We start from the raw sequence: 22,958 nt of genomic DNA, 5'->3' as shown, positions 1-22,958 counted from the left end.
CCATTGATCCTGGTAGGGCCTTGGAGGGACAGAGACTACATTAAGTCCCTTCTGCTTTAGCAGATCCTTGGTTATGGAGGATGACCCTCATGTTGTCACCGTGGCTCCTCCCACGTTGATCCAGGGATTGCTTTGCCACTTAATCCTTACCATACCTATTCAGTTATCATCCCCGTCATGCAGGTGGACTTGGGCATGTTCTTTACCTGGGCTGGTGGCCTGGACACCTCCTCTTGGAGTGGCCTGGAGACCCACCTGTCCTGTTAGCCCCACATACAGCTCTTTCGCACACAGACCCTGTGGACCCCCTGAGATCCCTGGCTTGGAGACTGGTGATGTCCAGTGCTGGCTCCCGTCTCACTCTGCTCAATGTCACCATGTTCATTTAGCCTTTGGATCTCAAAGATATTCGAACATGTTCTTTGTATGGTATAAAACTAGCTTTTTTAAAAAGAGGACCAGACCTGATATCCACTCTAAAAAGCCTGTAGCCTCCTTAGGACAATGGGGCAGTCGTAGAAGGAAACTTGATGGTGCAGGCAGCCTCTTCCCAACACCTCACTTGCCCTCCACCCGTAGAATTCCTTGTCAGCTGCTGTACGCGCTCCGTCTGATGTGCTCACGCTGGTTCATGCTGACTATTACTGAAACCCACCGCTGTTGCCCAGCCTCCAGCTAGCTCTCCAACCCAGAGCAGAGAGCATCTTGGGTGTGTTTTAGTGCCTCGGTTTTGATATAAGGGATTCTCTTCCATATTTGTTCATTGGCTGTGGAGTGTCCGTTGATGTGGCACCCCTCACACCTCCAGCAACTTGGGCAGTACCCAGCACACTGTGGGGACTTGTGCTGGCACAGGTGCGGGGTGGCGTGAGTGAGGGTAGTGATCTTATCTGTAGGGACCACCCCTGACCCTGGGTCCAAGTCAGCACCCATGGACCTGACTGCATTGGCTTTGGGTGGTTTTCAAAATAAATCTCCAGCAAACGTGCTCCTAACTCTGCAGAGGATGGAAACTATAAGATGAACCTGTTCTCCTTTAGAAACAGCTTTGGTCTGCCATGGGGTGCAGGTCGGATCCTGCAGCACTGTCCAGGTGCGAGGTGGGGCAGAGGTGCTGCAGGTGCCTCGGCTCCCTGAAGGGACACGCAGTGGGTCGGAGCAGCAGGAGGGCAGCTGCTTGGTTGGGAGGCAGTGGATTGGCTGCCAGCGAGGAGGGGGTCGGGACCTTTGTCCTCATTTGCTCTCTTGCACTTAAAGGAGAATTTCCCAAAGTGCTCATGAGAGCTGGCTTTCCAGAATAGAGAACAATGGTCCTTGTCTTTTAAATGACAGGAAAGACTGCTAAACAGGTTGTCTCTTGTCACCTGGGTTGTATCCTGCTCCTTTCAGAAACAAGTTCATGCGATTTGTAATCTCGTGCGGCTGTGGAAATGGAGCCCGTTCTGAGGGTGAGCGGATGGATGCGGCCCCCTGGGTCTCTCGGGAAGCTGGGAAGCTGGCTCCCTTTCAGATCCACTTCTCTGGAGTGGGAACAGGGCTCCCCTTCCTTCTCCTCGGCAGGGGGTGGCAGGTAGCGCCCTGGTCTTCTATTCCAAAGTCCACCGTAGCCCAGCCGAGCCGGGCACACTTCACGCTGCTGGCTCCAGTGTCCTGGGTGGCGGGATCCCTGGGTGCGGTAGGATTCTCCCTTGTTCTGTGTCCTGTGGCTTCTGTGAGACCACTTGGCTCCTAGTGTTCCTCCCCTTCCCGGCTTCCTTCGCCCACTGTTAGGGATCGCTGATGAACGGCGAGTGTGGATTTGGGGCATTGACTCACCTTCCTTTCACAGGACTCCTAAACTGGGAAAGCCGCCAGCGCGATCCGATTCTCATTTCCTGAAACTTCAACCAATCCCAGAACTGGCGAGACAGCCCAGCGGGCGGGCGGGGCGGCCAGGGAGCAGGGAAACCAGAGCCGGGCGCGGGCTTGCTTAGGCAGGACTGTTTTGAAAGGAACCTTAGCAAGGGCCGAGTTCATTCTGCTTCCTGGGCAGGGCTGCAGGATTGGTCTTGGTGCCCGGAGCCTCAGGGTCCTCCACCTCGGGGACCCGGGAAGGCGTGTTGAAACGACAGCCCACCTGTTGAAAAGCCTTCCGTGTGTGGTGAACGGCGATCCCGCAGCCTGCACCTTCCCTGGTTTTCTCTGCTCATACCCAAGAAGGGCTTGACTTTATCTATTTAATCGTGAAAAACATTTTGCTGCTCTTGACAAGATCTGGCCCTTCATGTAGAGTAAATAAGTGAGCTGGTGCATTTTTGCTGTGACCTGTTCGAAGTGACTCTCATATTTTCATCCATCAGAAGTCTCCGTCTTTCTTTTTTCTTGTTTGATGATCAGATGGTGATTTGCCTAGGAGATGGGAAGGCAGTGATGTCCACTGCATTTGGCTCCAGTGAATTGAAACTGGGTGGACTTTGTGACACCCACTAGCTTGGGATACTTATCAAAAGCAAATTCTAAATGCCACAAAACAGCAGTTTTTTGTTTTTTTTTTTTTTGCACTGGAGATTGAACCCAGGGGAGCTTTACCACTGGGCCACATCCCCAGTCCCTTTTTATATTTTATGTTGAGACAGGGTCTTGCTAAGTTACTAAAGTCCTTGTTGAGTTGTTGAGGTTGACTTTGAACCTGTGATCCTCCTGCCTCAGCTTCCCAAGCTGCTGGGATTACAGGCGTGTGCAACTACACCGGCTCTGTGGTTATTTTTAACAAAGACTGATGTAGCACGCAAACTGATTAGTGTGAAATTCTCAGGGACCCAACTACTGTGCCATAGGTACTGCTCTCACCTAACTTGCAGGGGAGAGAACCAAGGTATAGGACCATGAACTAGCTTGCTCCAGTTCATAGCTAGAGAGGGGCTGAGCTAGGTTTGGATGCAGAGAGTCTAGTCCCAGAGGTCATGGGCTACCTGCACGAGCCACCTGCACGTTTGCGTACCTACCCAGTGCCAGGCTCTTATAGGTGAAAACATTCAGCCTCTGATGTGGCCAGCAAAGCCCAGACCTGCTCCAGGCTCCTTACCCTCATTCAGAGCACTGTCTTTCGGAAGGATGATCCCAAAGATCGCTTCATAGAATATTCTCTGGCCATGTCTTGCCCAGCTGAAGAGTAGAGAAAAGCCCTTACTGAACAGGGTGTTAAGAGAAAGTGATTTAGTGACCTTCGTCAAATCAGGACGAGGAGGGCTCACTGTCAGTAGAGCAGGAGAAGGGCAGGGGCCTTGCAGTGGGGGGACATTGGGTTCTTTCCCAGCACAAGGGGAAGTGGGAATTTACAGCCCAGAAGCAGGCAGGATCCTAGCAGGAAAGTCACTAAGAGGACTTCAGGTGAGCGGGGTTCTGGCTGAACTGACCCGACAGGCTTCTTGCTGGAGGCAGGCCCGGCTGACCAGACACCCTTTGGGGTGTGGAGGATAAGAAACTGCTCTGGTGTCCAGAGTGATGGTATCCAAGGTGGGGGTTCCTGATAGCCTGACTTAGCAGGGTTCTCGGCTAAAACCACATTTTACCGGGAAGTGCACTGGAGTTGGGGAGCCTGGTAAAGTTGGTTTAGGCAAAGAATCTGTGTCAGTGGAGACTGAAGGAGAATGGAGAATTTTATGCCGACGGCATCTCATGGCCACACGTGAAATGACCACAGCTTTCTCTCACCTACACTAATCTTGAATTTGGTCAAATTAGTTAGCTTCCAGTTTCTTTCTTTTTTGATCTGGGGCAGTAACCGGAGTGGATGTGTTAGTGGAAGCTGTTAGACGGATCTACTTATTAAAACTTGGGAGGGCCTCTGTCACTTACTTAGAGACATCAGATGTGGCCTGCCTGTGGCACTAGGCGGGACCACCTGCTCCATGGCAGCTGGCCCCAGGCAGGCACCCATGGGTGTCCTGCAGGAGGGTGGAGCTGATCGCACCCCCGTCCCTTGGTGCCATGCCTGACACGGGGAAGTGCCCACAAGTCTGCACTGAACCCACGACCTAACGGTGTGGGGAGGAGGCACTGAGATTTCAGCCAGGTTCAGTCACCAGCGCCCCCGGAAAGTGACTCTGCCAGGAGCTGCCGGGGTCTTCTCCTCCTTGGTCTGCCTTAACCTCTGCTGGTCTTGATGGCTCTAGAAGTTTCCTTGTGGTGATTCCTACCTGTTTTTATTCCACGGGTTCTTCTTTTGGTAGGTGTGACATGAGGGGAAGGTCATGGTCCCCTGCTGGGAGCCATGTGAGTTCAGTAGGGCTTGGAGGCCTGAGAGGCCTTCCCTGGAGTCTGGGTCCTTCAGTCTGTCCCTCCCTCTTCAAGGTCACGCTTTCTGGGCTGCAGTGTTAAGCTGCTTGCCTGCCCTGCACCCTCTGGCCCCAAGGGCATGTCCGCATCCCAGAGGAGAACCCTGGTTCCCTGAGCCTGTGCATCCACTTGCTGTGTTTGGAGAGGTGCGGAAGAGGCCGTGAAGGTCAGGGATCACGGTCAATGGGCAGAACTTCAGTTTGTTCTGGCAGGAGGTTCCTTTTGCCAGAGTCTTCCAGTTTTTTCTAGATTTATCTTCTGAAAACTAACCTGTATGGAGGCATTACAGTCTTGTAATTTTTTCTTCCAGGTCGTCTTGAACGATCCAGATGCCTACCCTTACCCAATGCTGTTGATAAAATCAGGATGGCTTTAAACTCAGTAAGTGGTTAATCATTACCTCTCTGGCCCTTTCCTGGTCCTCACTCCTCCTGTTATTCCCAAGAGCAGGTGTGGGTCAGCGCTTTTAAGGGCTGCCTGTGGGCCTCCTGTGGCTGTGTGCAGGGCTTTCAAGGCCTTGTCTAGAAAGGCTGAGTTGGGGCAGAGCCCAGAGTTGCCCAGAGGGGTCTGGAAAGCCATTGCTGCTGGGTAGGAGCCCAGGTGCACACCCTGGCTTTGACCTCCCCACTTCCTGCCTTCACAGTTGGTGGGGGGGGGGGGCGCCAGGTGTGTAGACAGGTGCAGCAGGGTGGGCCAGCAGGTGAGTCCTGGGAAGAGAGCTTCCTGGTGCCCCAGAGACACTTATGTAGGAATGAGGTGCTGGGTGGACTGTCCTTCCTGCCCCTGGGAAACTCTTCCCTGGTCTCTGTTCCCAGCAGATCTCACAGGTTCCTATTATGCCTGAAATAAGTGCATTTAGCAAAGACATTATGGTTAGTGGAAATATTTTTCTGAGCCAGGTGCGGTAGTGCACTCCTGTAATCCCAGTAGCTTGTGAGGCTGATGCAGGAGGATCACAAGTTCAAAGCAAGCTTCAGCAATTTAGTGAGATCTAAGCAAATCAGTGAGACCCTGTCTCTAAATAAAATATAAAAAAGGGCTGGAGATGTGGCTCAGTGGTTAAGTGCCCCTGGGTTCCATCCCTGGTACCAAAAAAAAAAAAAAAAAAATTCTGAATCCTCTAGGGAAATATACCTTTATTGGTCTATCCCCCTTTATAGGCTCCTGGTCACTGGTATTCACTTTTTTATTGGACCCCTTTGTAGTGTCAGACCCACTACACTGGAATCCTCCTGGACTAGGTGCTTGGTGACACGCACCCCCCTGGGTGGAGTGGCATGTTCAATGGTTGGGACTGAGGCCAGCTGCTCTTGGATGATTTCCATGCCTCTGGTGCCCCCATTTAGGTTAGGGATGGCCCAGACTCTCCATCTCTGTCACTGCTCCGGGTGGAGTATCAATCTTTGGACCTTTGTAGGTGGCTTTAGTGGGTTACTAAGCACAGGTTAACTGGGAGTGGCATCTGCTCCTGTGCTTACAATCACGTTCCCTGAAGGCCCCATTTAAAATTCTAAGCCTTCAGTGGCCTCTGCTGAGGACACCTGTCCTTGGAGGACAACCCCTCTGCTATTCTGTAGCCCAAAGTGACAAGGGGCAGGAGTTGGGGAGGGTTACCTGGGGACCTTGGGACACAGACAAGAGGACAAAGGTGGCATCCAAGGAGAGACCCAGCCATCAGCACTAGAGGGAGTCCCATGTGCCCTGTGTGAGGTGGGTCTTGAGGAGGTGGCTTTGAAGTGGGCCCAGGGGGAAGAGAAGTTTTTTCTGAGAAGATAGACACCAGCTGAAGGCAGGAGCCAGAAACTCGTGGTGTGTCTGGGCCGTTCCTTGGCATTTGTGCATGTGCACACCGGCACCAGAGCTTCTGCTGCAGGGCGACTGGAGGGTGGGGGGCGGCTGGAGGGTGCGGTGCAGCTCTAGCCTGCCTGGGGAGGTGGTAGGAATGGGGCAGCTCTGCAGGAGGGGAGGGCAGGAGAGGAGCCCCAGAGTCACCAGCAGAGGCTGCCTCTGGGCAGCTCTGTCCACTCCAACCCTGTTCTGCCAGGGGTGTGCAGAGTGGTGCTTGTGCACCCCCTGGGCTTGGTGCCCAGGTTTCAAAGAGGTGATGGGTACTGAGGCCTGGCAGCAGGCGAGCTCTCAAACCCAAGATGATTAAGCCGAAGATGATTATCACTGGTTCCTAATGTTGCAGCTCCGCGCTCAAGGAGAGGCCCCGAGGAACCACAGGTTGAGGATGTTGGTCCCATGGGTTGTAATCCCACACTTCTGTACATTTTTTTCTGTAGATGTCAGCCACTTTTTCTTTATTGCAAAATAAATAGTAAACAAAACAACATTGACAGCTGAGAATGGTTAGTTTGGAATTGGCATCTGGTTTTTCTAAGTAAACTGGTGTAATTATAGACACCCAGGCATGTCTGCGTGGCCTTGCAGGGCCCCTGGGACTGGGGCCTGAGGCTGTGTACTCAGCCCTTTAGGGTCAGTGACAGCTTTATGTTATTTTTCTTTTCACTTGTTCAGGGGCCGTCCCCGGGCATCGGGCCTTACTATGAAAACCACGGATACCAACCAGAAGCCCTCTACCCATCGCAGTCGGCCGTGGCTCCCAATGTCTACGCTGCTGCGTATCCAGCTCAGTACTACCCATCCCCGGTGCCCCAGTACACCTCCAGGGTCCCCACGCACACTTCGACACCTGGCATCTACCGGCAGCCCAAGCCCCCTCCGGGGACAGTGTGTACCACAAGTAGGACCCTTTTTGCATTTTTCTGCCTTCTTAGCAGGCTGTCACACCTCCTCCACCGGCCACCTGCCTTTCCCTGTCCTGCCGCTCAGTGCTGCCCACTCCAGGTCTCGCTTCCACCTGAGCGACAGCCACCCCCCTGGGCTCTGCCTCGGGGTCTTTCCCAACCAGCTTCTCCTCGATTCTGGCCTCAGGTTTATTGATGTGTCTGAGAAAATGGTGGCTCCCCAGGGTGGGACTGGCTGCTAGCACAGCAGGTCAAGGTCAAGACGCCCTGTGGCTTGGTGTTCAGGGAAAGCGACCTGGGGGTGGGTGGGGGGTGAGCAGGAGGTCCACCACACCCCACCTCCTCTCCTGGCCTGAAGTCCCAAAGCCCGGGGGCGGAGGGCAGAGGGGGGTGGGCGGCGGGGCGTCTTCTCTGCCCCTGTCATTTCAGTGTCTGGAGTCTCTCCTCACCTTTCCCTCCTGGACCTCGGGCTGGAGCCTGCCCAGCTGGACAGTGCAGAGGAAGCTCTAGGGGGAAGCTTTTGGGTGGAGCCTGTTTCTGGTCTTGGCGTAGGCATCCCTGTCTATACAGCACGCAGAGTGAAAGGGAGATAATGGATGGACTTCCATGCCACCCGCACAGGATCGGGGGCAACACCACCCCCTTCAGTTCAGGGAGCCCTGCCTGCCCTCCCAGGCCTTCCAGCTCCGGTCCAGAGCTGTCACTCTGCCCCTCGCTGGCCTCAGTCACCCCTCACCCTGTGTCTTTCCCTCCCTCCAGCTCTGCCCTGTTCAGCCTGGCATCCCTCCCCTACCACGCCTACCCTGTGCCCCTCTGCCCACAGCAATGTCTGTCGCTGCCCGAGGTCTTCTGGAGGGGGTTGGGTATGTCGAGACCAGTGGTTCTCAAACAGGGGTGACTTTGGCCCTCAGAGGCAGTCGACAGTGTTGCAGAGTTTGGGTCGTTAAAGTAGGGAGGGGACACTACTGGCATCGAGGGTTGGTGCCCGTGCTGCTGCTAAACACCTGCAGTGGGGTAGGAGGGTCCCCAAGAGAAAGGGCCACCGGGCCATGGTGTGCCGAGGTGGACAGTGCCCAGGCTTGGGTGCCCGTCATGGAGGTTGGAAGGAAGCCAGGGTGAAGAGGACTGGGCACCTCGGTCGAACCTGCTGACTGTCAAGGGTCGGGGGGCACCAGGTGCCGTGGCCCATGTTGTGACCCCAGCTACTTGGGGGCTGAGGCAGGAGGATCATGAGTTCAAGCCCAGCCTGGGCCACTTACGGAGGCCCTGTCCCTGGTGCGACCCCCAGTAACACACACAGACACACACAAGCCATCGGGCTGCGGGTGAGGTCAGCACCTCCAAAGGTGGTCTCACACCAACAGTGGTTGGCCAGGAGGGCAGAGGGCCCCTGGCCCCCCTCGCCAAATACTCTCACTTTCCAAGGGAGAATCCAGGGGGTGACAGAAAGGGACAGGAGCAGGTTACCTCTTTACGTGTATGTATTTATAGAAACTGTGCCCCATAAACTCAAAAATAATTTAGTAATTTTCTTTCTTTTTTTCTTTTGTGGTGCTGGGGACTGAACCCAGGGCCTTGTGCGGGCAAGGCGAGCCCTCTACCAATTGAGCTGTATCCCCAACCCAGTAATTTTCTTCGTTTAAAATTTTTACTTATTATTTATTGAACTCACCTTGGTTTTATTTTAAAGATCATGTGATTACATATATCACAAGACATGATATACATTTTGTAAGAGTCATCTTCAGCTTTGAGACTATTTTCCAAGTGATTTAAGTAGTAACCCAGAAGTACCCCATCTGGAGAACATAGAACCTTGTTTTTGTTTTTTGGGGCTGAGGATAGAGAGCTCAGCTGGTAGAGTACTTGCCTCACATGCACAAGGCCCTGGGTTCAATCCCCAGCACCACACACACACACACACTTAATGTATTGTTCTAGCAGCAGCCATACAAGTTTCCATTGGCACAGCAGCACGTATACATCTGAAAGACTGTTTGGAAAATCAAAGGTCAACCATCCTGTGATGCAAATAGTTGACTCTGGAAGCTGCAGGGCAGGGCCAGCCACAGGCCGCTCGATAATGATTAATGCAGGTGAATGGTAGGTCCAGCGAACCCTTCCGCAGCAGCCTTTGCAAACCAGGACCGAGGCGAGTCTAGCTGACCTCGCACTGGGGCAAATCCCCATCCAGAGGTAAAGCTGAGGCTTCCGACTGTGCCCGGGTCCCCAGGGAGACCTGGCACATTGCCACCCTCACTGGGAGGTGAAAGATGCCTGGTGTGATGACCCTAACTCACCAGACCAGGGATGAAAGCCAGGGCCTTGTTTTCGTGCCTGCTGGGCAACCACTACCACTGAGCGACACCCCCAGCCTCAGCAAGTTATTTTATCTTAGATACAATGGCATTCAGGGGAGTCATCCAAGGAGAGAAGTGTCCTTGGTCATGGGTCCAAGAGGCCATTTGGAATTTCTCCTGTGAACTTCCTTTGGGCTCTACCCTGCCACCTTGAGGCATGGCCACCTTTAGCCAGATTTTGATTAGATCTTTGTTTGGGCACAGTTCTCAGGCCAGCGGCTTGGGCCGTACCTGTGAGGAGTGCAACTTCCCAGATGTCAATCAGAAATTCTGGTGACTGGGGACGAGATCCTCAGGGAGTTATTAAGTCTGTTACTGCCTGAGAGCCTTTGGAGAATCCGCAGGATGTGGTGAGGAGAAGGGAGGAGTGGCTTTGACCCCAGCAGATGGGCCTCTCTGGCTCTCCAACTCCAGAACCTTAATTTCTTGCTCTGACTGACTTTTGGAAGCCCAGGAGCATACAGGTGAGGGCAGCAGGGGACACCGCCTGACCAGCCCGGCAGGGTCTGCTTAAATGCCTTCTTGCTGGGCGCGGTGGCACATGCCTATAATCCTAGCAGCTCGGGAGGATGAGGCGGGAGGATGGAAGGTTTGAAGCCAGCCTCAGCAACTTGGTGAGTCTCTAAGCAACTTAATAAGACCCTGTCTCAAAATAAAAAATAAAAGAGGGCTGGGGGTGTGGCTCAGTGGTTAAGTGCCCTTGGATTCAATCCCTGGCACCAAAATGAATGAATGAATGAATAAATAATAGATACCTTCTCATCAAATCTCTCCCACCTCTCTACCTTTCTTTCAAAGAAAGCTTCTGGGAGCTCCAGAGTCTGAGGTTGCATGCCACATGGGAACTGCTGGAGGTGACAGGCTGGGCACCCTCCTTAGCTCAGCATAAGGGACAGATGTCTGAGGCAGGGTGCTTTCATGGTATTTGTCACTATGTTAGGATTTTTTTTTTTTTTTTTTGGTGCCAGAAGTGCTTAACCACTGAACCACATTTCCAGCCCCTTTTATATTTTATTTAGAGATAGGTTCCCACTGAATTGCTTAGGGCCTCGCTAAATTGCTGAGGTTGGCCTTAAACTCATGATCCTCCTGCCTCAGCTTCTGGAGTCCCTGGGATTACAGGCATGCGCCACTGAGCCTGGCTGTTCCAAACTCTGAAGCAAACTTTGGTTCACACCTCTGACAAAAAATGCTCTCTTTTTGTTTTGTCCAGAGTAAACTGCTGACCTTCTTCAAATTACTTTATTCTTAGCTGCAGTGGGCCTTTATTCTGCCCTTGGACCAAAGGGTGTAAGCTGGTGCTGTGTGATGGGCACTTTCAGGAGTGATGGGGATGTTCTATGCCTGCCCTGTCCAGTATGGTAGCCACTGGCCACGTGTGACTACTGAGTGCTTGGAGTTACATACTTTTATTTAATTCCATTTAAATTTAATGAACTAAAACATAAGAAGCCACAGGCAGCGGGAAGCTGTCTAATGGGAGAGGTGGTGCACACGATCAGCTCTCCAAACAGCCTTGGGGAAGACCTGTTCCTCTGCCCTGGGTGCCTCTCCTGCGACCATGACAGTGGGGGACACTGTCACATGGCTCAGGCTCCTCATTACTGAAATGAGGTGCTTTTCCTGTCTGTTTTTCCCATTCATCATTGGCCTAGTTGAAGACCCTTTCTAGGGAGCAGAGCTTTTGAGGCTGGGGTGGGATTCATTCACCAGAGGTTCTGCTCTCCAAAAAGCCAGGCCCCCGAGACACATTGTTCTTACAACGTCAACTCACATTTTTTAAGTGTATAAAACCCACTATTTCTTAGTGGCAGAAAGCTTGCCGGCACGTGTGGGGCTCCTGAGCAGCATAGAAACAAGAGAGAAGAAACAGGGCTCCCTCCTCGGGTGGTCAGGCGGCCCTGACTGAGCTCGGTCCAACTTTGGTTTCTGATCTTATGACAGTGGGAAGGTAAACCTGTGAAGCCGTCTGCTGTTCCCTGCCCAGGGTTCAATAAATTGCACGGGATATTCAATGTTCCATTAGAAATGGGCTTTGGGTCACGTGGTTTCGGCCAGCCGTAGGCTGATGAAGGTGTTTGGAGTGCATTTAAGGCGGATGAGGCCCAGCCAGTCGGTGGGCAGGTCTGTGTGTCAAATGTACTGTCACCTTGAGCCACTCCAGCCGGAGGGAGGAGGGCCTGGCAGGCTCCACGTGGCCCTGGTGCTGGTGGAGGAACGTCAGGACTGGGACGTGCTGGGGGAGGCGGGAGGGTCAGTGCTCACCAGGTGTCTTGCTTTCTCTTTTCTGCAGGGGCCAAGAAAGTACTGTGTGTCACTCTTGTCCTCGGGACCTTCCTTGTGGTCACTGTTATAGCTGCTGTCCTGGTCTGGAAGTTCTGTAAGTTCAGAGAACCCCCTGGGCCGGCTGCCACCTCTCAGCCATGGCTCCTGCAGTCCTGGGCACAGGGTGACCCTGCTGCCTGGGCTGGGGAGGCCTCAAGGCCCCTCCGAGACTGTGGCCTGGACCTTCCTTCTCATCGTTTGTTCCTGGGAGCAGCCCATCTCATGGGTCCCACCTTGCTGTGGGCTTCCTCTTAGCCTGTGGGTCATGGCGATCCCGGGCCATTTCTGTAGTTTGGACACACCACAGGAGGAACAGTTAGAACTTGCCAGAGCAAGGTGGCACCAGCTCTGTGAGCACAGCTGGCCCCCGCCTTGGGGCCAACCCTGGTCACTATATTCACTGGGTAACAGTGGCTGCTCTAGAGCAGCCCCGCGCCGTACCCTGGGCAGCAGGGTGTCTGTCTCTGCCTTTACCCTGGAGCAGTGGAGACATGGGGGGCTTTGTGGGTCCCTGAAGTCCCCTGGGAGGGTCCTTCCCATCGGCCTTGTGGACATGCCATACCCAGCCCTAATTCCTTTTGTGCATGCTGGTGACAAGGACACATTCCCTACTTACTAAAAATTGGGGGAGTTATTTTTTTTTATTCATGGGCTCAAGGGGGGATGATGGCGCTCCATGAGGTCCCCTTGGTCCTCGGCTGACAGTCTCCTTCCCGCCTCTGTTTCCTCTGCTAGTGGAGAACAAGTGCTCCGTGTCCGAGATGGAGTGTGGCTCCTCAGGGACCTGCGTCAGCCCCTCCTTCTGGTGTGATGGCATCGCGCACTGCCCCAACGGCGAGGACGAGAACCAATGTGGTGAGCGGCTCTGGCCCTGGGAAGCAGCAGCTCTGCCTGGGCAAGGGGTGACCAGCCAGCTCTGTCCCCGTCTTGAGGATGAGCCTGGCCTCAGAAGGGCTGTACTCGTGGTCCAGCGTCACACAGCAGGGTGGGAGGTCCATGGCAGGGCCCGCGAGACTGCCTTCAAACCCATGTGCTCGCAAATGAATGCCACAGGGCCGCAGTGAAAAGCCCAGAAGCTGCTTAAAATATGAAGTTGGGGGTCACTGTGTGGCTTTAAGACAAGCTGCCTTTAAAGTCTTTTCTTTTGTCACAGCATGAGCACTTGGGTTTGCTTTATTTTCCATTGTTGGTCTGTCGATTGACAAGTTAAAGCCGTGCCACATTCACGGTGTACAGTGGGCTGCTGTGGCGTAGGGACACCTGTAGAATGGCTGCCCAGGCTACCCAACAGGCATCACCTTGTGGGGTACTCACCTTTTTTGCGGGGAGATCTCTTAAGATCTGCTCTCAGTGATTTTCAAACACACGACCTTCTGCCAACCTGAGTTGCCCAGGTTGCCCTCTAGAGCTCTCGAAGGGGCTTCTCCTGTCTAATAGAGGCCATGTCTCCTTTGGCCATCGTCTCCCCCCCCCCCCGCCCCAGACTGTGGCGACTGTCACGGTGCATTCTGCTCCCCTGAGCGCGACTTCCTCACCCATGCACAAGTGAGGACAGCGTGTGGCTTCTTGTACTGGCGTCTCGCACAGCCGGCTGCCCTTCCCCTCAAGGCTCCTTGGGGCCTGCCAAGTTCTTTACCCGTCCATCTCCTGGTGGACGTGGGTAGGTTGCACCTGTGGGTGTGGTGCACGGGGCAGTGCTGGACGAAGGTGTGGCCGTCTCTCCCCTGGACCTGGGCCCTGGTTCACAGAGTAGTTCTGCTGATGCTCTTTCGAGGTGCCCAGCAGCTTCCCCGCGGCCCTTCCTGTTGGCGCTCACGCGGGCGGGAGCGAGGGCTTCTTTCCTCGCCTGGCTGTTGGCCCCATCATCTTCCTCTTCTTCCTCTTTGGTGACAGCTGTTCTCACGGCAGCAAGGTGACATCTCACTGTGGTTTTAAGCTGAGACTCTCTCTCTATCTCCTGTTGATTCGTGGAGGTGGGTTCAAGGGCAGTTGGTGGCTGCCTGAGTGTGAGGGTCAGAGCTCCAGCCCACGGTGCTCGTCTCTGCGGGCCTCTCCAGGTGCCGTGGCACCGAGGTGTGCTGCTGCCGCTCCCCGGGTTCCTGTTCTGGGTTGAATGAGTGGGCAGGGAGACCGAGGCGTGGTCTCTTCTGACGCCATGTCTCCTGGGCTCTGCAGTGGGTGCAGCGCTGCCTCATTTCCCCAGAAGGGCTGCCTCCTCCCCCTTTAGGAGAGGGAAGGAAGGCTCTTGGTGGAAGGTGGGCTCTCTGGCTCCAGCCACAGCAGCAGTGCCCCAGGCCTGCCAGCACACGCAGGACATGGGACGCCGGCCGGGGCTCCGCGTGCTGCCGTGTGTGGCTCCTCCCTGCCATTCTCCCAGTTCCACGTGGACTTCTCATTGGGAGGAGACGGCTGCACCGTCCTGCTCCTAGAGCAGGCGGTTCTCACCACGGGTCAGCTCTGACCTGGAAGGACGTCCCAACCCCACGCACGGAGCTTTCTGTGCAAGGTGCGCGTGTAAGTGTGTCAGCAGTGGTCAGCTCTCGCCCTTGCTGTCCCGCCAGTCTTCCTGGGAATGTCGGAAGAGAAACTGAAGAGTGGCAACTGTAGCTAGCAGCAAATATGGTGCCCTTGGGACGGGCTCAGAGGGCAGGTCTCAGTGTTCTCAGCACGAAAGAGAAAAGGAGACGGCCGTGGGGCGAGGGGCGTGGGGGTCTGAGCGCTGCTGGTGACCCTCTCACGGCAGACACGGGAATCCAGTCCTCACGGTGCACCCCGGAACACACTCAGTGTTTGTCCTTTAGACCTTGGTAAAGCTGGAAAAATCCCTAGTTCCTAAAAGGAAGAGCAACAGACAAACTGGAGGCTTGTCCGGCTCCCCCTCTCCTGCTGTGGCTCCTGCTGGTCCGCATGTGGACGCAGCGGCTGGGGGAGGGAGCAGCCTGGGACCCCCAGGAGGCGGGACCCTCACGTCTCCCTCACGCTCTGCAGGGCCAGCTCCACCTTTACCTGTGGAGCTACGTTAGGTCCAGTTCCTTCTAAGGAACCCGTGACTTCATTCTCCGGGCAGCGTTGGGCTCACAGAAGGCCCAGGGGGAAACAGGTGTTGACTGAGTCCAGGACTCGCCCCACAGCATGTGGGTTTCCACGGAAGCACAGTGCGGCGTGCTGGTCACGGTGGCGTCCTCCGGAATAGGCTGCCCTGGGGTCGAGCCCTGGAAGCTCTGGCCCCATTGGTCTCTGGCTCTGCCCTTCGGGATTGTCCTGGGCCCAGGAGCTTGAGGCTTTTTCAGATGGGCTCCCTGCACTGAGCGCTGCGTCCAAGTCTCCTTCGAGGCTCAATGGCCACTTTCTGTTTGTGGGGAACAGTGTCACGTCGGAGTGGACACCACACTGGGCACGTCTTTACTGCGTACTTGGAGCGGTGACTTGCTGGGTCTCATGCAGCACTGTCCTCAGGGTTGTTCCTGGTGACCCACGACCCACCCAGCAGTCCTTGTTTTCTCACGAGATTCCACCCCACCAAGGGCTCCCAGGGCTCCAGGTGTGGCCACTCCAGGGGGGATGGGCCAGACAGGGGAGGGCTTCCACTGCAAGGCCAAGGTCATTTTGACAAAACGTCCATTAATCTGGAGGCATTTAAAGTGCCCTAGATGCCAGGTCCTTGTTGCCACACTGGGTGCTCTGCAGAGCCCAGGGCCTGGACACCAAGAGGTCAGCTAGTTCCTTAAAGAACACTTAATTTTCACCCTCTGTCTTATTTATTTATTTATTTTGGGGCCATCAGGGATTGAACCCAGGGGCACTGGACCACTGAGCCATATCCCCAAAACTATTTTGTATTTTATTTAGAGACAGGGTCTCACTGAGTTGCTTAACGCCTCACTTTTTGCTGAGGCTGACTTTGAACTTGTAATCCTCCTGCCTCAGCCTCCCAAGCCACTGGGATTACAGGCGTGGGCCACTGCGCCCAGCTTATTTCTTTATTTTTAAGCCCAGTTTTATTGAGCTGTAGTCCACAATCATCTTCGTGAGGTGGACAGTGCACGGGTGTTTACACATCTGCAGCTGTGTGCGCCGTGGTCCACCACAGAGGATCCACCATCGATGGAGAACGTGGTTCCTGGGCTCCTGCCGCCCCCTGCCCTCCTTCCTCCCACTCTGAGGGGCTGGCTTTCCTAGACTCCTTCTCCGCGTGATTGCTCCTAGCGGTCTCAGGCGATCTCTGGGCCGTTGGGACTGGCCTCTTATGCAGGGCACTGCCTTCAGGGTCGCCCACGCGGCGGCAGGGTCACAGCTTCCTTCCCATCTGCAGCAGATGACAGTCCGCCGCACACTTTGGGCCCGCCCTGTTTCCTCCCTTGGTGGACACTGGGCTGTCCCCTTTGGGCTGTCGTGGACGGTTCGGCAGTGAGCACTTACGTGAGTCTGTGTCTGAACACCCCGTCCAGTTCTCTTGCGTAGAATTGTGGCCCCCTTCGTAAGTGCCCGAGGAGAGCTGCCCGGGGCAGGTGGCGGGACTCGGGTGGCAGGGGATCACCTTGGTCGGTGCCGTTGCCCGGGACCCAGGAGAGCTCTCTTCTCACGCAGTTCGCCTCTACGGACCCAACTTCATCCTCCAGGTCTACTCGCCAGAGCGGAAGGCCTGGCACCCCGTGTGCCAGGATGATTGGAATGAGAACTTCGCCAGGGCGGCCTGCAAGGACATGGGCTACAAGTGAGTCTGGTGCCTCCGGGGGCGGCCCCACATGGAGATAGTGACCAACGGCAGAGACTTAGGACAGACTGTCTCCGCCTCCTGAGAAGGTGCTGGAGACCATGGTCACCTCCCGAAGCTGGTCCATGTATGGGGAGGTGGACCTGGGCCTCCAGAGCTCGCCCTCCCCTGTGTCTAGTGAGCCCGGCCCATGGCCACCGCCTCAGCTCCCTGGCCGCTGTAGACCCTGCGACTCAGGAATGATCCCCGGGGCCGTAGTGCCCGGGCAGGGGTGCAGGCTGAGGGCCTTGGGTGGCTCTTTTCTGGAGGAGCCGCTCAGCCTCCGCAGAGTCTGCTTGGCTCTCCTCTCTGGGTGGGAGCCGGCTGCAGCAGCGGCCAGGAGGGCTGGACTGGCGGTGGCCTGGCTGATCCTAGGCAGCTCTCACTGCCTGGGGGGAGCCACTGAGGGCTTTAGTCAGGAGGGAGTGTCCCAGGCTGGGACTCCCGGCCAGGGGCTCAGCAACATGGCCAGGTGTCTTAGTGTTCTCAGCTGCTGTAACAGAATAGCTGAGCCCGGGTAATTGTACAGAGCAGAGGGTTATTTTGGCTCGGAAGTGTGACCATGGTGCTCCATGGTGCCGGCACCTGGAGAGGGCTTGGGCCAGTTGACCTCTGGGTGGGAAAGCGGATGGGCAAGTGTGCTCCTGTGAGAGAGAGGGTGACACAGAGGCTGGGATTGGTCCCCAACAGCCACCCTCAGGAGGAATAACCCCCTCCCCCAGTAGGCATCAGTCCCTTTGCAAGGGAGGATTTTGACTCACATGCCCCTTCGAGGTCCCACCTCCCCTGGACACTTACCCCAGGGACACATCTCAACGTGGGCTTGGAGGAGATGGACCACATAGCTGTATCCCTGGGGAGGCAGGGCGGCCCTCGGGGCGGGGAAGGCTCTGTGCTCTGTGGCCACCTTCTCTTCCCGGGGAGCCTGTGTGGCCCTCCGCAGTCCTAGGGTATGTCCTCTGCCAGTTTTCAGAGCGAGGTCCCATCTGGCAGGAAAGTGCCACCTCTGCCGGCGGACGGCTTGGAAGAAGTGCTGCCTGGGACGAGGACTTCTAAAGGCTTCTGAAGTGACCGCTGTTTAAATAGCCTTTTGTTTTTTAGGAACAGCTTTTATTCCACGCGGGGGATCGTGGACGACAGCGGTGCCGTGAGCTTCATGAAGCTGAACACGAGTGCTGGCACCGTCGATCTCTATAAAAAGCTCTACCACAGGTGTTTTTCCCTTGTCGAGGGTGGTGATGAGGACAGGGGACCCCTGGACATCACTGTCCCAAGTTGATTTCTTTAAGCTGCTGTTCTGGATGTGGATGAGTTCCGCACTGGGAGGAGTTTGGAAGCTAAGCAGGACAGGCTGCTCTCAGCAGCTCCAGATTTGTTCTTGGGAAGAGATTGACACTTATTTGCCATTTTGTTTGTGACCTCTGCTGTCTGCCCTGTTATTGGTAGTTGACTTTTTTTCATTCTTCAGGTACCAGAGGTGTAGGTACATATGCTAGGGAATATGCATCTGTTACCTTTTTGTTACTATAACAAGACACTTGAGGCAGACTACTTTATAAAGACTGGAGATTTATTTTGGCTCATGGCTCTAGAAGTAGAAGGTCCAAACAGTGTGGCACAGGCACTGGCAAGGGCACCTTGGACCACATCACCTCATGAGGGGAGCACCTGTCTTGTGGGTCTCCTTCCACTTCCTTATACAGCCACCAGGTTTAAAGCAATGACTTCATCTAATCTAAGCTTTCCAAGGGCCCCATCTTTAAACACCATAATTGGATTAAGTTCCTGCCCTCATAATGCCACTAACGTAAGACTCCAGATGAGTCTGGGGACAGATCACATTTAGTCCATAGGTAGGAATCCACAAGAATAACATCTCAGGGTCAGGTCCGTCACAGCAGGGGCCTGGCACAGGTGGCTAGTTCCATTTGGCAAATATTTCCCGCACCCCAAGGCTAAGCTGTGACCCTGTGCAGGTCACGGTGGGTGCCATGGGTGGCAGGGAGCTCCAGGGCAGTCACTGACAGTGGCTGCACTGGCCAGGAGGGCAGAGAGGGACTGGCCACCCCTCTGCCAGTCCCCTGCAGGCCCCTGCTCTTGTCAGAACACTTGTCATCCTGGAGGGTGCAGTGTGCTTTGCACATGAGGTTTCTCACCCCCAGGTCCTGTCACTTGTCCCTAGGGGTTTACTGTCACCTAGGCTCCAGCTCTGAGGTGACCCACTTCTCCTTGTGTGGAGGTGGGCACTGGTGTGTGTTGCTGGTGGCTCTGTCCAAGGTGGGGTGGGGCGCTGACCTCTGCCACAGCCTCACTGTCCTGGGACCAGGGCAGGGCTGCGCCTGCAGGCCAGGTGGACCGTCCACACAGCGGGGCCAAACACAGCTGCCGGCAGGTCTTTGTGTCCCTCCCTCACATGGAAGTCAGGCAGCCAAGAAAAGCCAGGCACCCAGGGGCGGGCAGAGCAGGGGAGGGGAGAAGCTGCCGTCCCTTGGCAAGAGCCCTGGGAACTCGCAAGGTGGCTGCCAGGCTTGGAGGAAAGAAGAGAAGGTCATTGTCTAGAGTGTCGCCTGTCGGCACGGCAGGCTCAGGTGGGGTCCCTCAGAGCCGCCCATGATGCTTGAGTCTCCAGGGTAGCTCCTTGCCAGGGTCTCCTGAATAACTGCGGTGTTCCCAGGTGCTGCTGGCTGTGGTGGCACCCGTGGACATTAGGGTCCTCAGGCAGCATCTCCCTCCAGCAGGAGTCTGCCTCTGTGCAGCCTCTCTGGTGCCTCACAGCTGGGGAGGCCCTGGAACACAGCTGTTGTGGCCAGGGCACCTGGCGGGCACCTGGGTGGCTCTAGGCTGGGGCAGTGCCAGGCAATGTGGGATTCGGGGACGTGCTGCCTTTGGTGCAGTTCTCCAAGGGAGCTGGAACGCATGAGGCTCAGGCTGTGTCGGTGACACTGTGGCTGCCAGCCTCCCGAGGCTGGCTCATGTGTGTGCCTTGGGCAAGGTCCCTGCTGCGTCTAGACACGTCATGGCGTGGGTGAGTGTCCTGCTCTGTGTCCGTCAGAGTGGTCTGGTCACTGCAAAACAGATTTTGTCCAATGGAACCCACACCCAGTGGTCAGTGCTGGCGCAGCTCTGGTGTCCCGGCCTGAGGCCCCCTCCTCAGTGTATGGGGACTGTTCTCTATTGGACAGGGATGGAAGGCACCCCTTCTTTCTTTGTCGTTCATAACCAAGGACGTTGACTCTGGACAAGTGGCTCTTTCCTTCTACCAGGCCGAGCATTGGTCATATTGCCTTCGGCACACACAGTGTCACCATCTGAAGGCACGTTTCCCAGTGAGTAGCCTCCTGTCACTAGCAGGTGGCCTGGGTTCCAAGGACAAAAGGGACACCATCACTTCCGCGGGCCTCCCCTCCCGGCCAGCTGGATTGGCCCTGCACGTTGAGTACCTTTGTCTGAGAAGCTTGGCACCACAAATGATTCACATTTCAGATTTTCCAGTTGGAATCTTTGCATGTCTGCAGTGATCCACTTGAGGACTGGGTCAAAGTCTCGTCACAAAACCATGGAGTTGTCTGTGTCTTGTGCACATAGGCTGAGGGTGATTTGAGGTGACAGTTTTGATAGGCCTGCATTGGACGGTGACCCATCACATGGGGTCAGATGCCGAGGAATTTTCCACAGTGCTCCCAAGTAGTTGTTTGAAAAGGTTCGAATTTGGAGCATTTCTGATTTCAGTTTTCAAATCAGGGATGCTCAATCTGCATGATTGTTATTTTTTCAGTAAGGAATTTAGGAACAGGAGGTTTAAGGAACTTGCTCAGTATTGAACAGCTGAGATTTGACCTGGTACTTTGACTCAGTGGCACCCTTTTTTAAATTGTCCCTTTTATAGATCTAGTTGTCTTTCTGAAGCCTCCAGGGGTGGACACTTTTGTTCTGGGGAGACAGGAGAGACAACAGGGGGAGGAAATCTCATTTCTGAGTATTTGCGAGCCAGGCATCTCCTCCTTTATCAGGTGACAGAATTCCCCTCTTCTCTTTCAGTGATAGCTGCTCCTCAAACACAGTGGTTTCTTTACGCTGCGTGGGTAAGTACTTCTCAGCTTATCTTGTATTTCTAAGCAGGAAACATCCTGCATCTTCACAGAAGTGTTCCGCTGTGTCTTTAGGGGACACAGCAAGTGTAGGGCGAGGGAGTGGCTGGGATGTGTCCAGAGCCCCGTGGTTCCATTGACAATCTGGGTGTACTTGAGCTGTCTTTAGCAGTGGTCCAAGAGCATGCCACCGTGGTCAGGAACCTGATGGCCTGTTCTTTGTGCCCCCCTGAGCCAAAGGCTTCCTGGGGCTCCCTCGCCAGGGAGCGAAGGGGCATCGTCAGAGAGCCTCTGTGTAGACCTGGGGTTTGAGCCCAACACCCCTGGCAGGTTCATGACAGTGCCACCACCTGGCCATCTGGTGCTCGGTAGCCACTGGGCCTTGGAAGGAGAGAGCCCAGATGCCAAGCTCCCTTCCTTTCCCCTCGGACGCGGCTTCAGCTGGGCGGCACATCTCTGTTCGGATTAGCATGGTTCCCAAGCCCTGGAAGCATGGGCCTGCCTGGCCTGCTCCCTGACGCTGGGTGCTGGTCCTGAGGCTCAGCCGCTCCTTGGACGAGCTGAAGCCAACAGAATCAGTGGCTCCCGGCAAGACTGCGCTCAGTGCCCTCTAGGTAGGGGTGTCCACACGGCCAGTAGAGGCCTGCCGCCCACCCCACACCCATGTCCCTCCCATGGGAAAGGAGACCCCAATGAGGAGGCACATGAAGGAGCCCTGATGGGTGCTCCTAGGAGCCAGGTCACACTCCTCAGGCGCCAACAGGCCACGTCGGGAAGCACTTGGCCAGTGGACCCCACACCTGCCCACCTGGGAAGGGACTTCCCACGGCTTCCCATGCCCGCCCTCCATCCCTTTCTCCTGATCCCTTGGCTCTGGTCCATTAGACGGTCCCCCAGTGCCTCCAGGGCTGCCAGAGGGGCACACAGGCATCTGAGAGGCAGCTCTCCTGCCAGCAGAGGACACTGGCCTCAGGTACAACCACCTCCTCACCTGGAGGACTCCCAGGCCTGGCTACCCACAGTGAGGCACACCACACTCAGGCCACACAGCCTTCCCTGCCCCTCACTATTCCTCGCTCACCTCCTCAGCCATGGCCTCACCCAGTCCTCACTCTCCCCCTCACTCTCCCCCTCACTCCCTCCTCACTCTCCCCCTCACTCTCCCCCTCACTCCCTCCTCACTCCCTCCTCACTCTCCCCCTCACTCTCCTCACTCCCCTCTTACTTACCTTCTCACTCACCTCCTCACTCCCTCCTCACTCACCACCTCACTCTCCTCTTCACCCAACTCCTCACTCCCCTCAGTCACCCCTCACTCTCCTCACTCCCCTCAGTCACCCCTCACTCTCATACTTGGGGAGATCTGCAGAGTCAGGAGCTCTCCCTTCTACCAAGGGTCGACTATGACACCTCTTGTTGGACCCCTAATGCAGGGAATGCGAGGGGGCAGTCCTGCCGACTGCCCTGCCTGGTGAACCCCTGGGTGGGAGCCCTGTGCCCTCAGGATTGGGCTGGGGGCCAGGTGCCAGGGGTCTCCTGCTGGGCTGGCTTCCCACTGACGTTTGCTTGTCCCCCAGAGTGTGGTAGCCCCTTTCTGCGGCGCCAGAGCAGGATCGTGGGTGGAACCAACGCCAACCTGGGTGACTGGCCCTGGCAGGTCAGCCTGCACGTCCAAGACATCCACGTCTGCGGAGGCTCCATCATCACCCCTGAGTGGATTGTGACCGCTGCCCACTGTGTGGAGGAGTATGTCCACGTCCCTTGTTGTCGGGTGGTGGGGGTGGCAAGGACGCTGGGTTTGGAGTGAGACTCTGTGGCCTTATTCAGGGCTGTGAAGCTCCAAGGCCTTCGTTTCCACAGGCGAGTGGGGCTCACGGGCTTCACCCTGTCTGTGCCAAGAGGAGGAAACCATGAGCCCTGGGCAGACTGTGACACCTCTCAGCCAGAAGCATGGCTGAGTGTGGGTAGGCCACGTCCACTCTCAGCAGGTGTGTGCAGAGTGCCCCTGGCCCTGGCCCTGGCCCTGGCCCTGCGACACAGCTAGGGTGGCTTGTGCTCATGGCTGTGACCCGATCCCTGCAGCCTCCCTCCTGCCCTGCCCTGCCCTGCCCTTCCGGGCCTCTGCTGTCGGGCCTCCCCTCTCCCGGATGCTTGTGCCAGGAGAAGCCCTCAGATGCACTCGGGGACCTCGTGCCCATGCAGACGGGCAGGGAGGGGTGGATGCGTGGGGGTTGTGGAAGGTACTGCCCCCGCCCGCTTCCTTTTCTTAGTGTCTACTTTGGCACCTGCCTGTGTTGCAGGAAGCCTCACTCCTGGCCTGGCCGTCCTCTGGCTGTGTGTCTAGGACGGGTCACTCAGTGTTTCT

The 22,958-nt window shown here is 55.8% G+C and overlaps 1 protein-coding gene across 7 annotated transcripts in view; it reads left to right on the top strand.

Moving 5' to 3' along the window:
- The window catches only part of Tmprss2 (transmembrane serine protease 2), a 35,809-nt gene that overhangs the window by 7,648 nt on the left and 5,203 nt on the right, over nucleotides 1-22,958 (top strand). For 4 of the 7 annotated variants that reach the window (XM_048803700.1, XM_048803703.1, XM_048803702.1 and 1 more), the window contains exons 2-9: nucleotides 4,628-4,698; nucleotides 6,838-7,063; nucleotides 11,721-11,807; nucleotides 12,488-12,607; nucleotides 16,340-16,466; nucleotides 17,607-17,717; nucleotides 20,544-20,587; nucleotides 22,171-22,339. In XM_048803700.1, the coding sequence (XP_048659657.1) occupies nucleotides 4,628-4,698; nucleotides 6,838-7,063; nucleotides 11,721-11,807; nucleotides 12,488-12,607; nucleotides 16,340-16,466; nucleotides 17,607-17,717; nucleotides 20,544-20,587; nucleotides 22,171-22,339 (955 nt within the window). Of the gene's footprint in view, nucleotides 1-1,324; nucleotides 1,449-1,652; nucleotides 1,676-4,332; nucleotides 4,497-4,627; nucleotides 4,699-6,837; nucleotides 7,064-11,720; nucleotides 11,808-12,487; nucleotides 12,608-16,339; nucleotides 16,467-17,606; nucleotides 17,718-20,543; nucleotides 20,588-22,170; nucleotides 22,340-22,958 lie in introns of those variants that run through there. The other 3 variants (XM_048803704.1, XM_048803701.1, XM_048803705.1) reach the window with 3 other exon arrangements.

Source organism: Marmota marmota, unplaced genomic scaffold (genome assembly GCF_001458135.2).
Source record: "Marmota marmota marmota unplaced genomic scaffold, marMar, whole genome shotgun sequence".
Lineage (NCBI taxonomy): Eukaryota > Metazoa > Chordata > Mammalia > Rodentia > Sciuridae > Marmota > Marmota marmota.
Note: the sequence above shows the minus strand (reverse complement) of the source record. Positions and strands in the feature narration are given on the sequence as shown.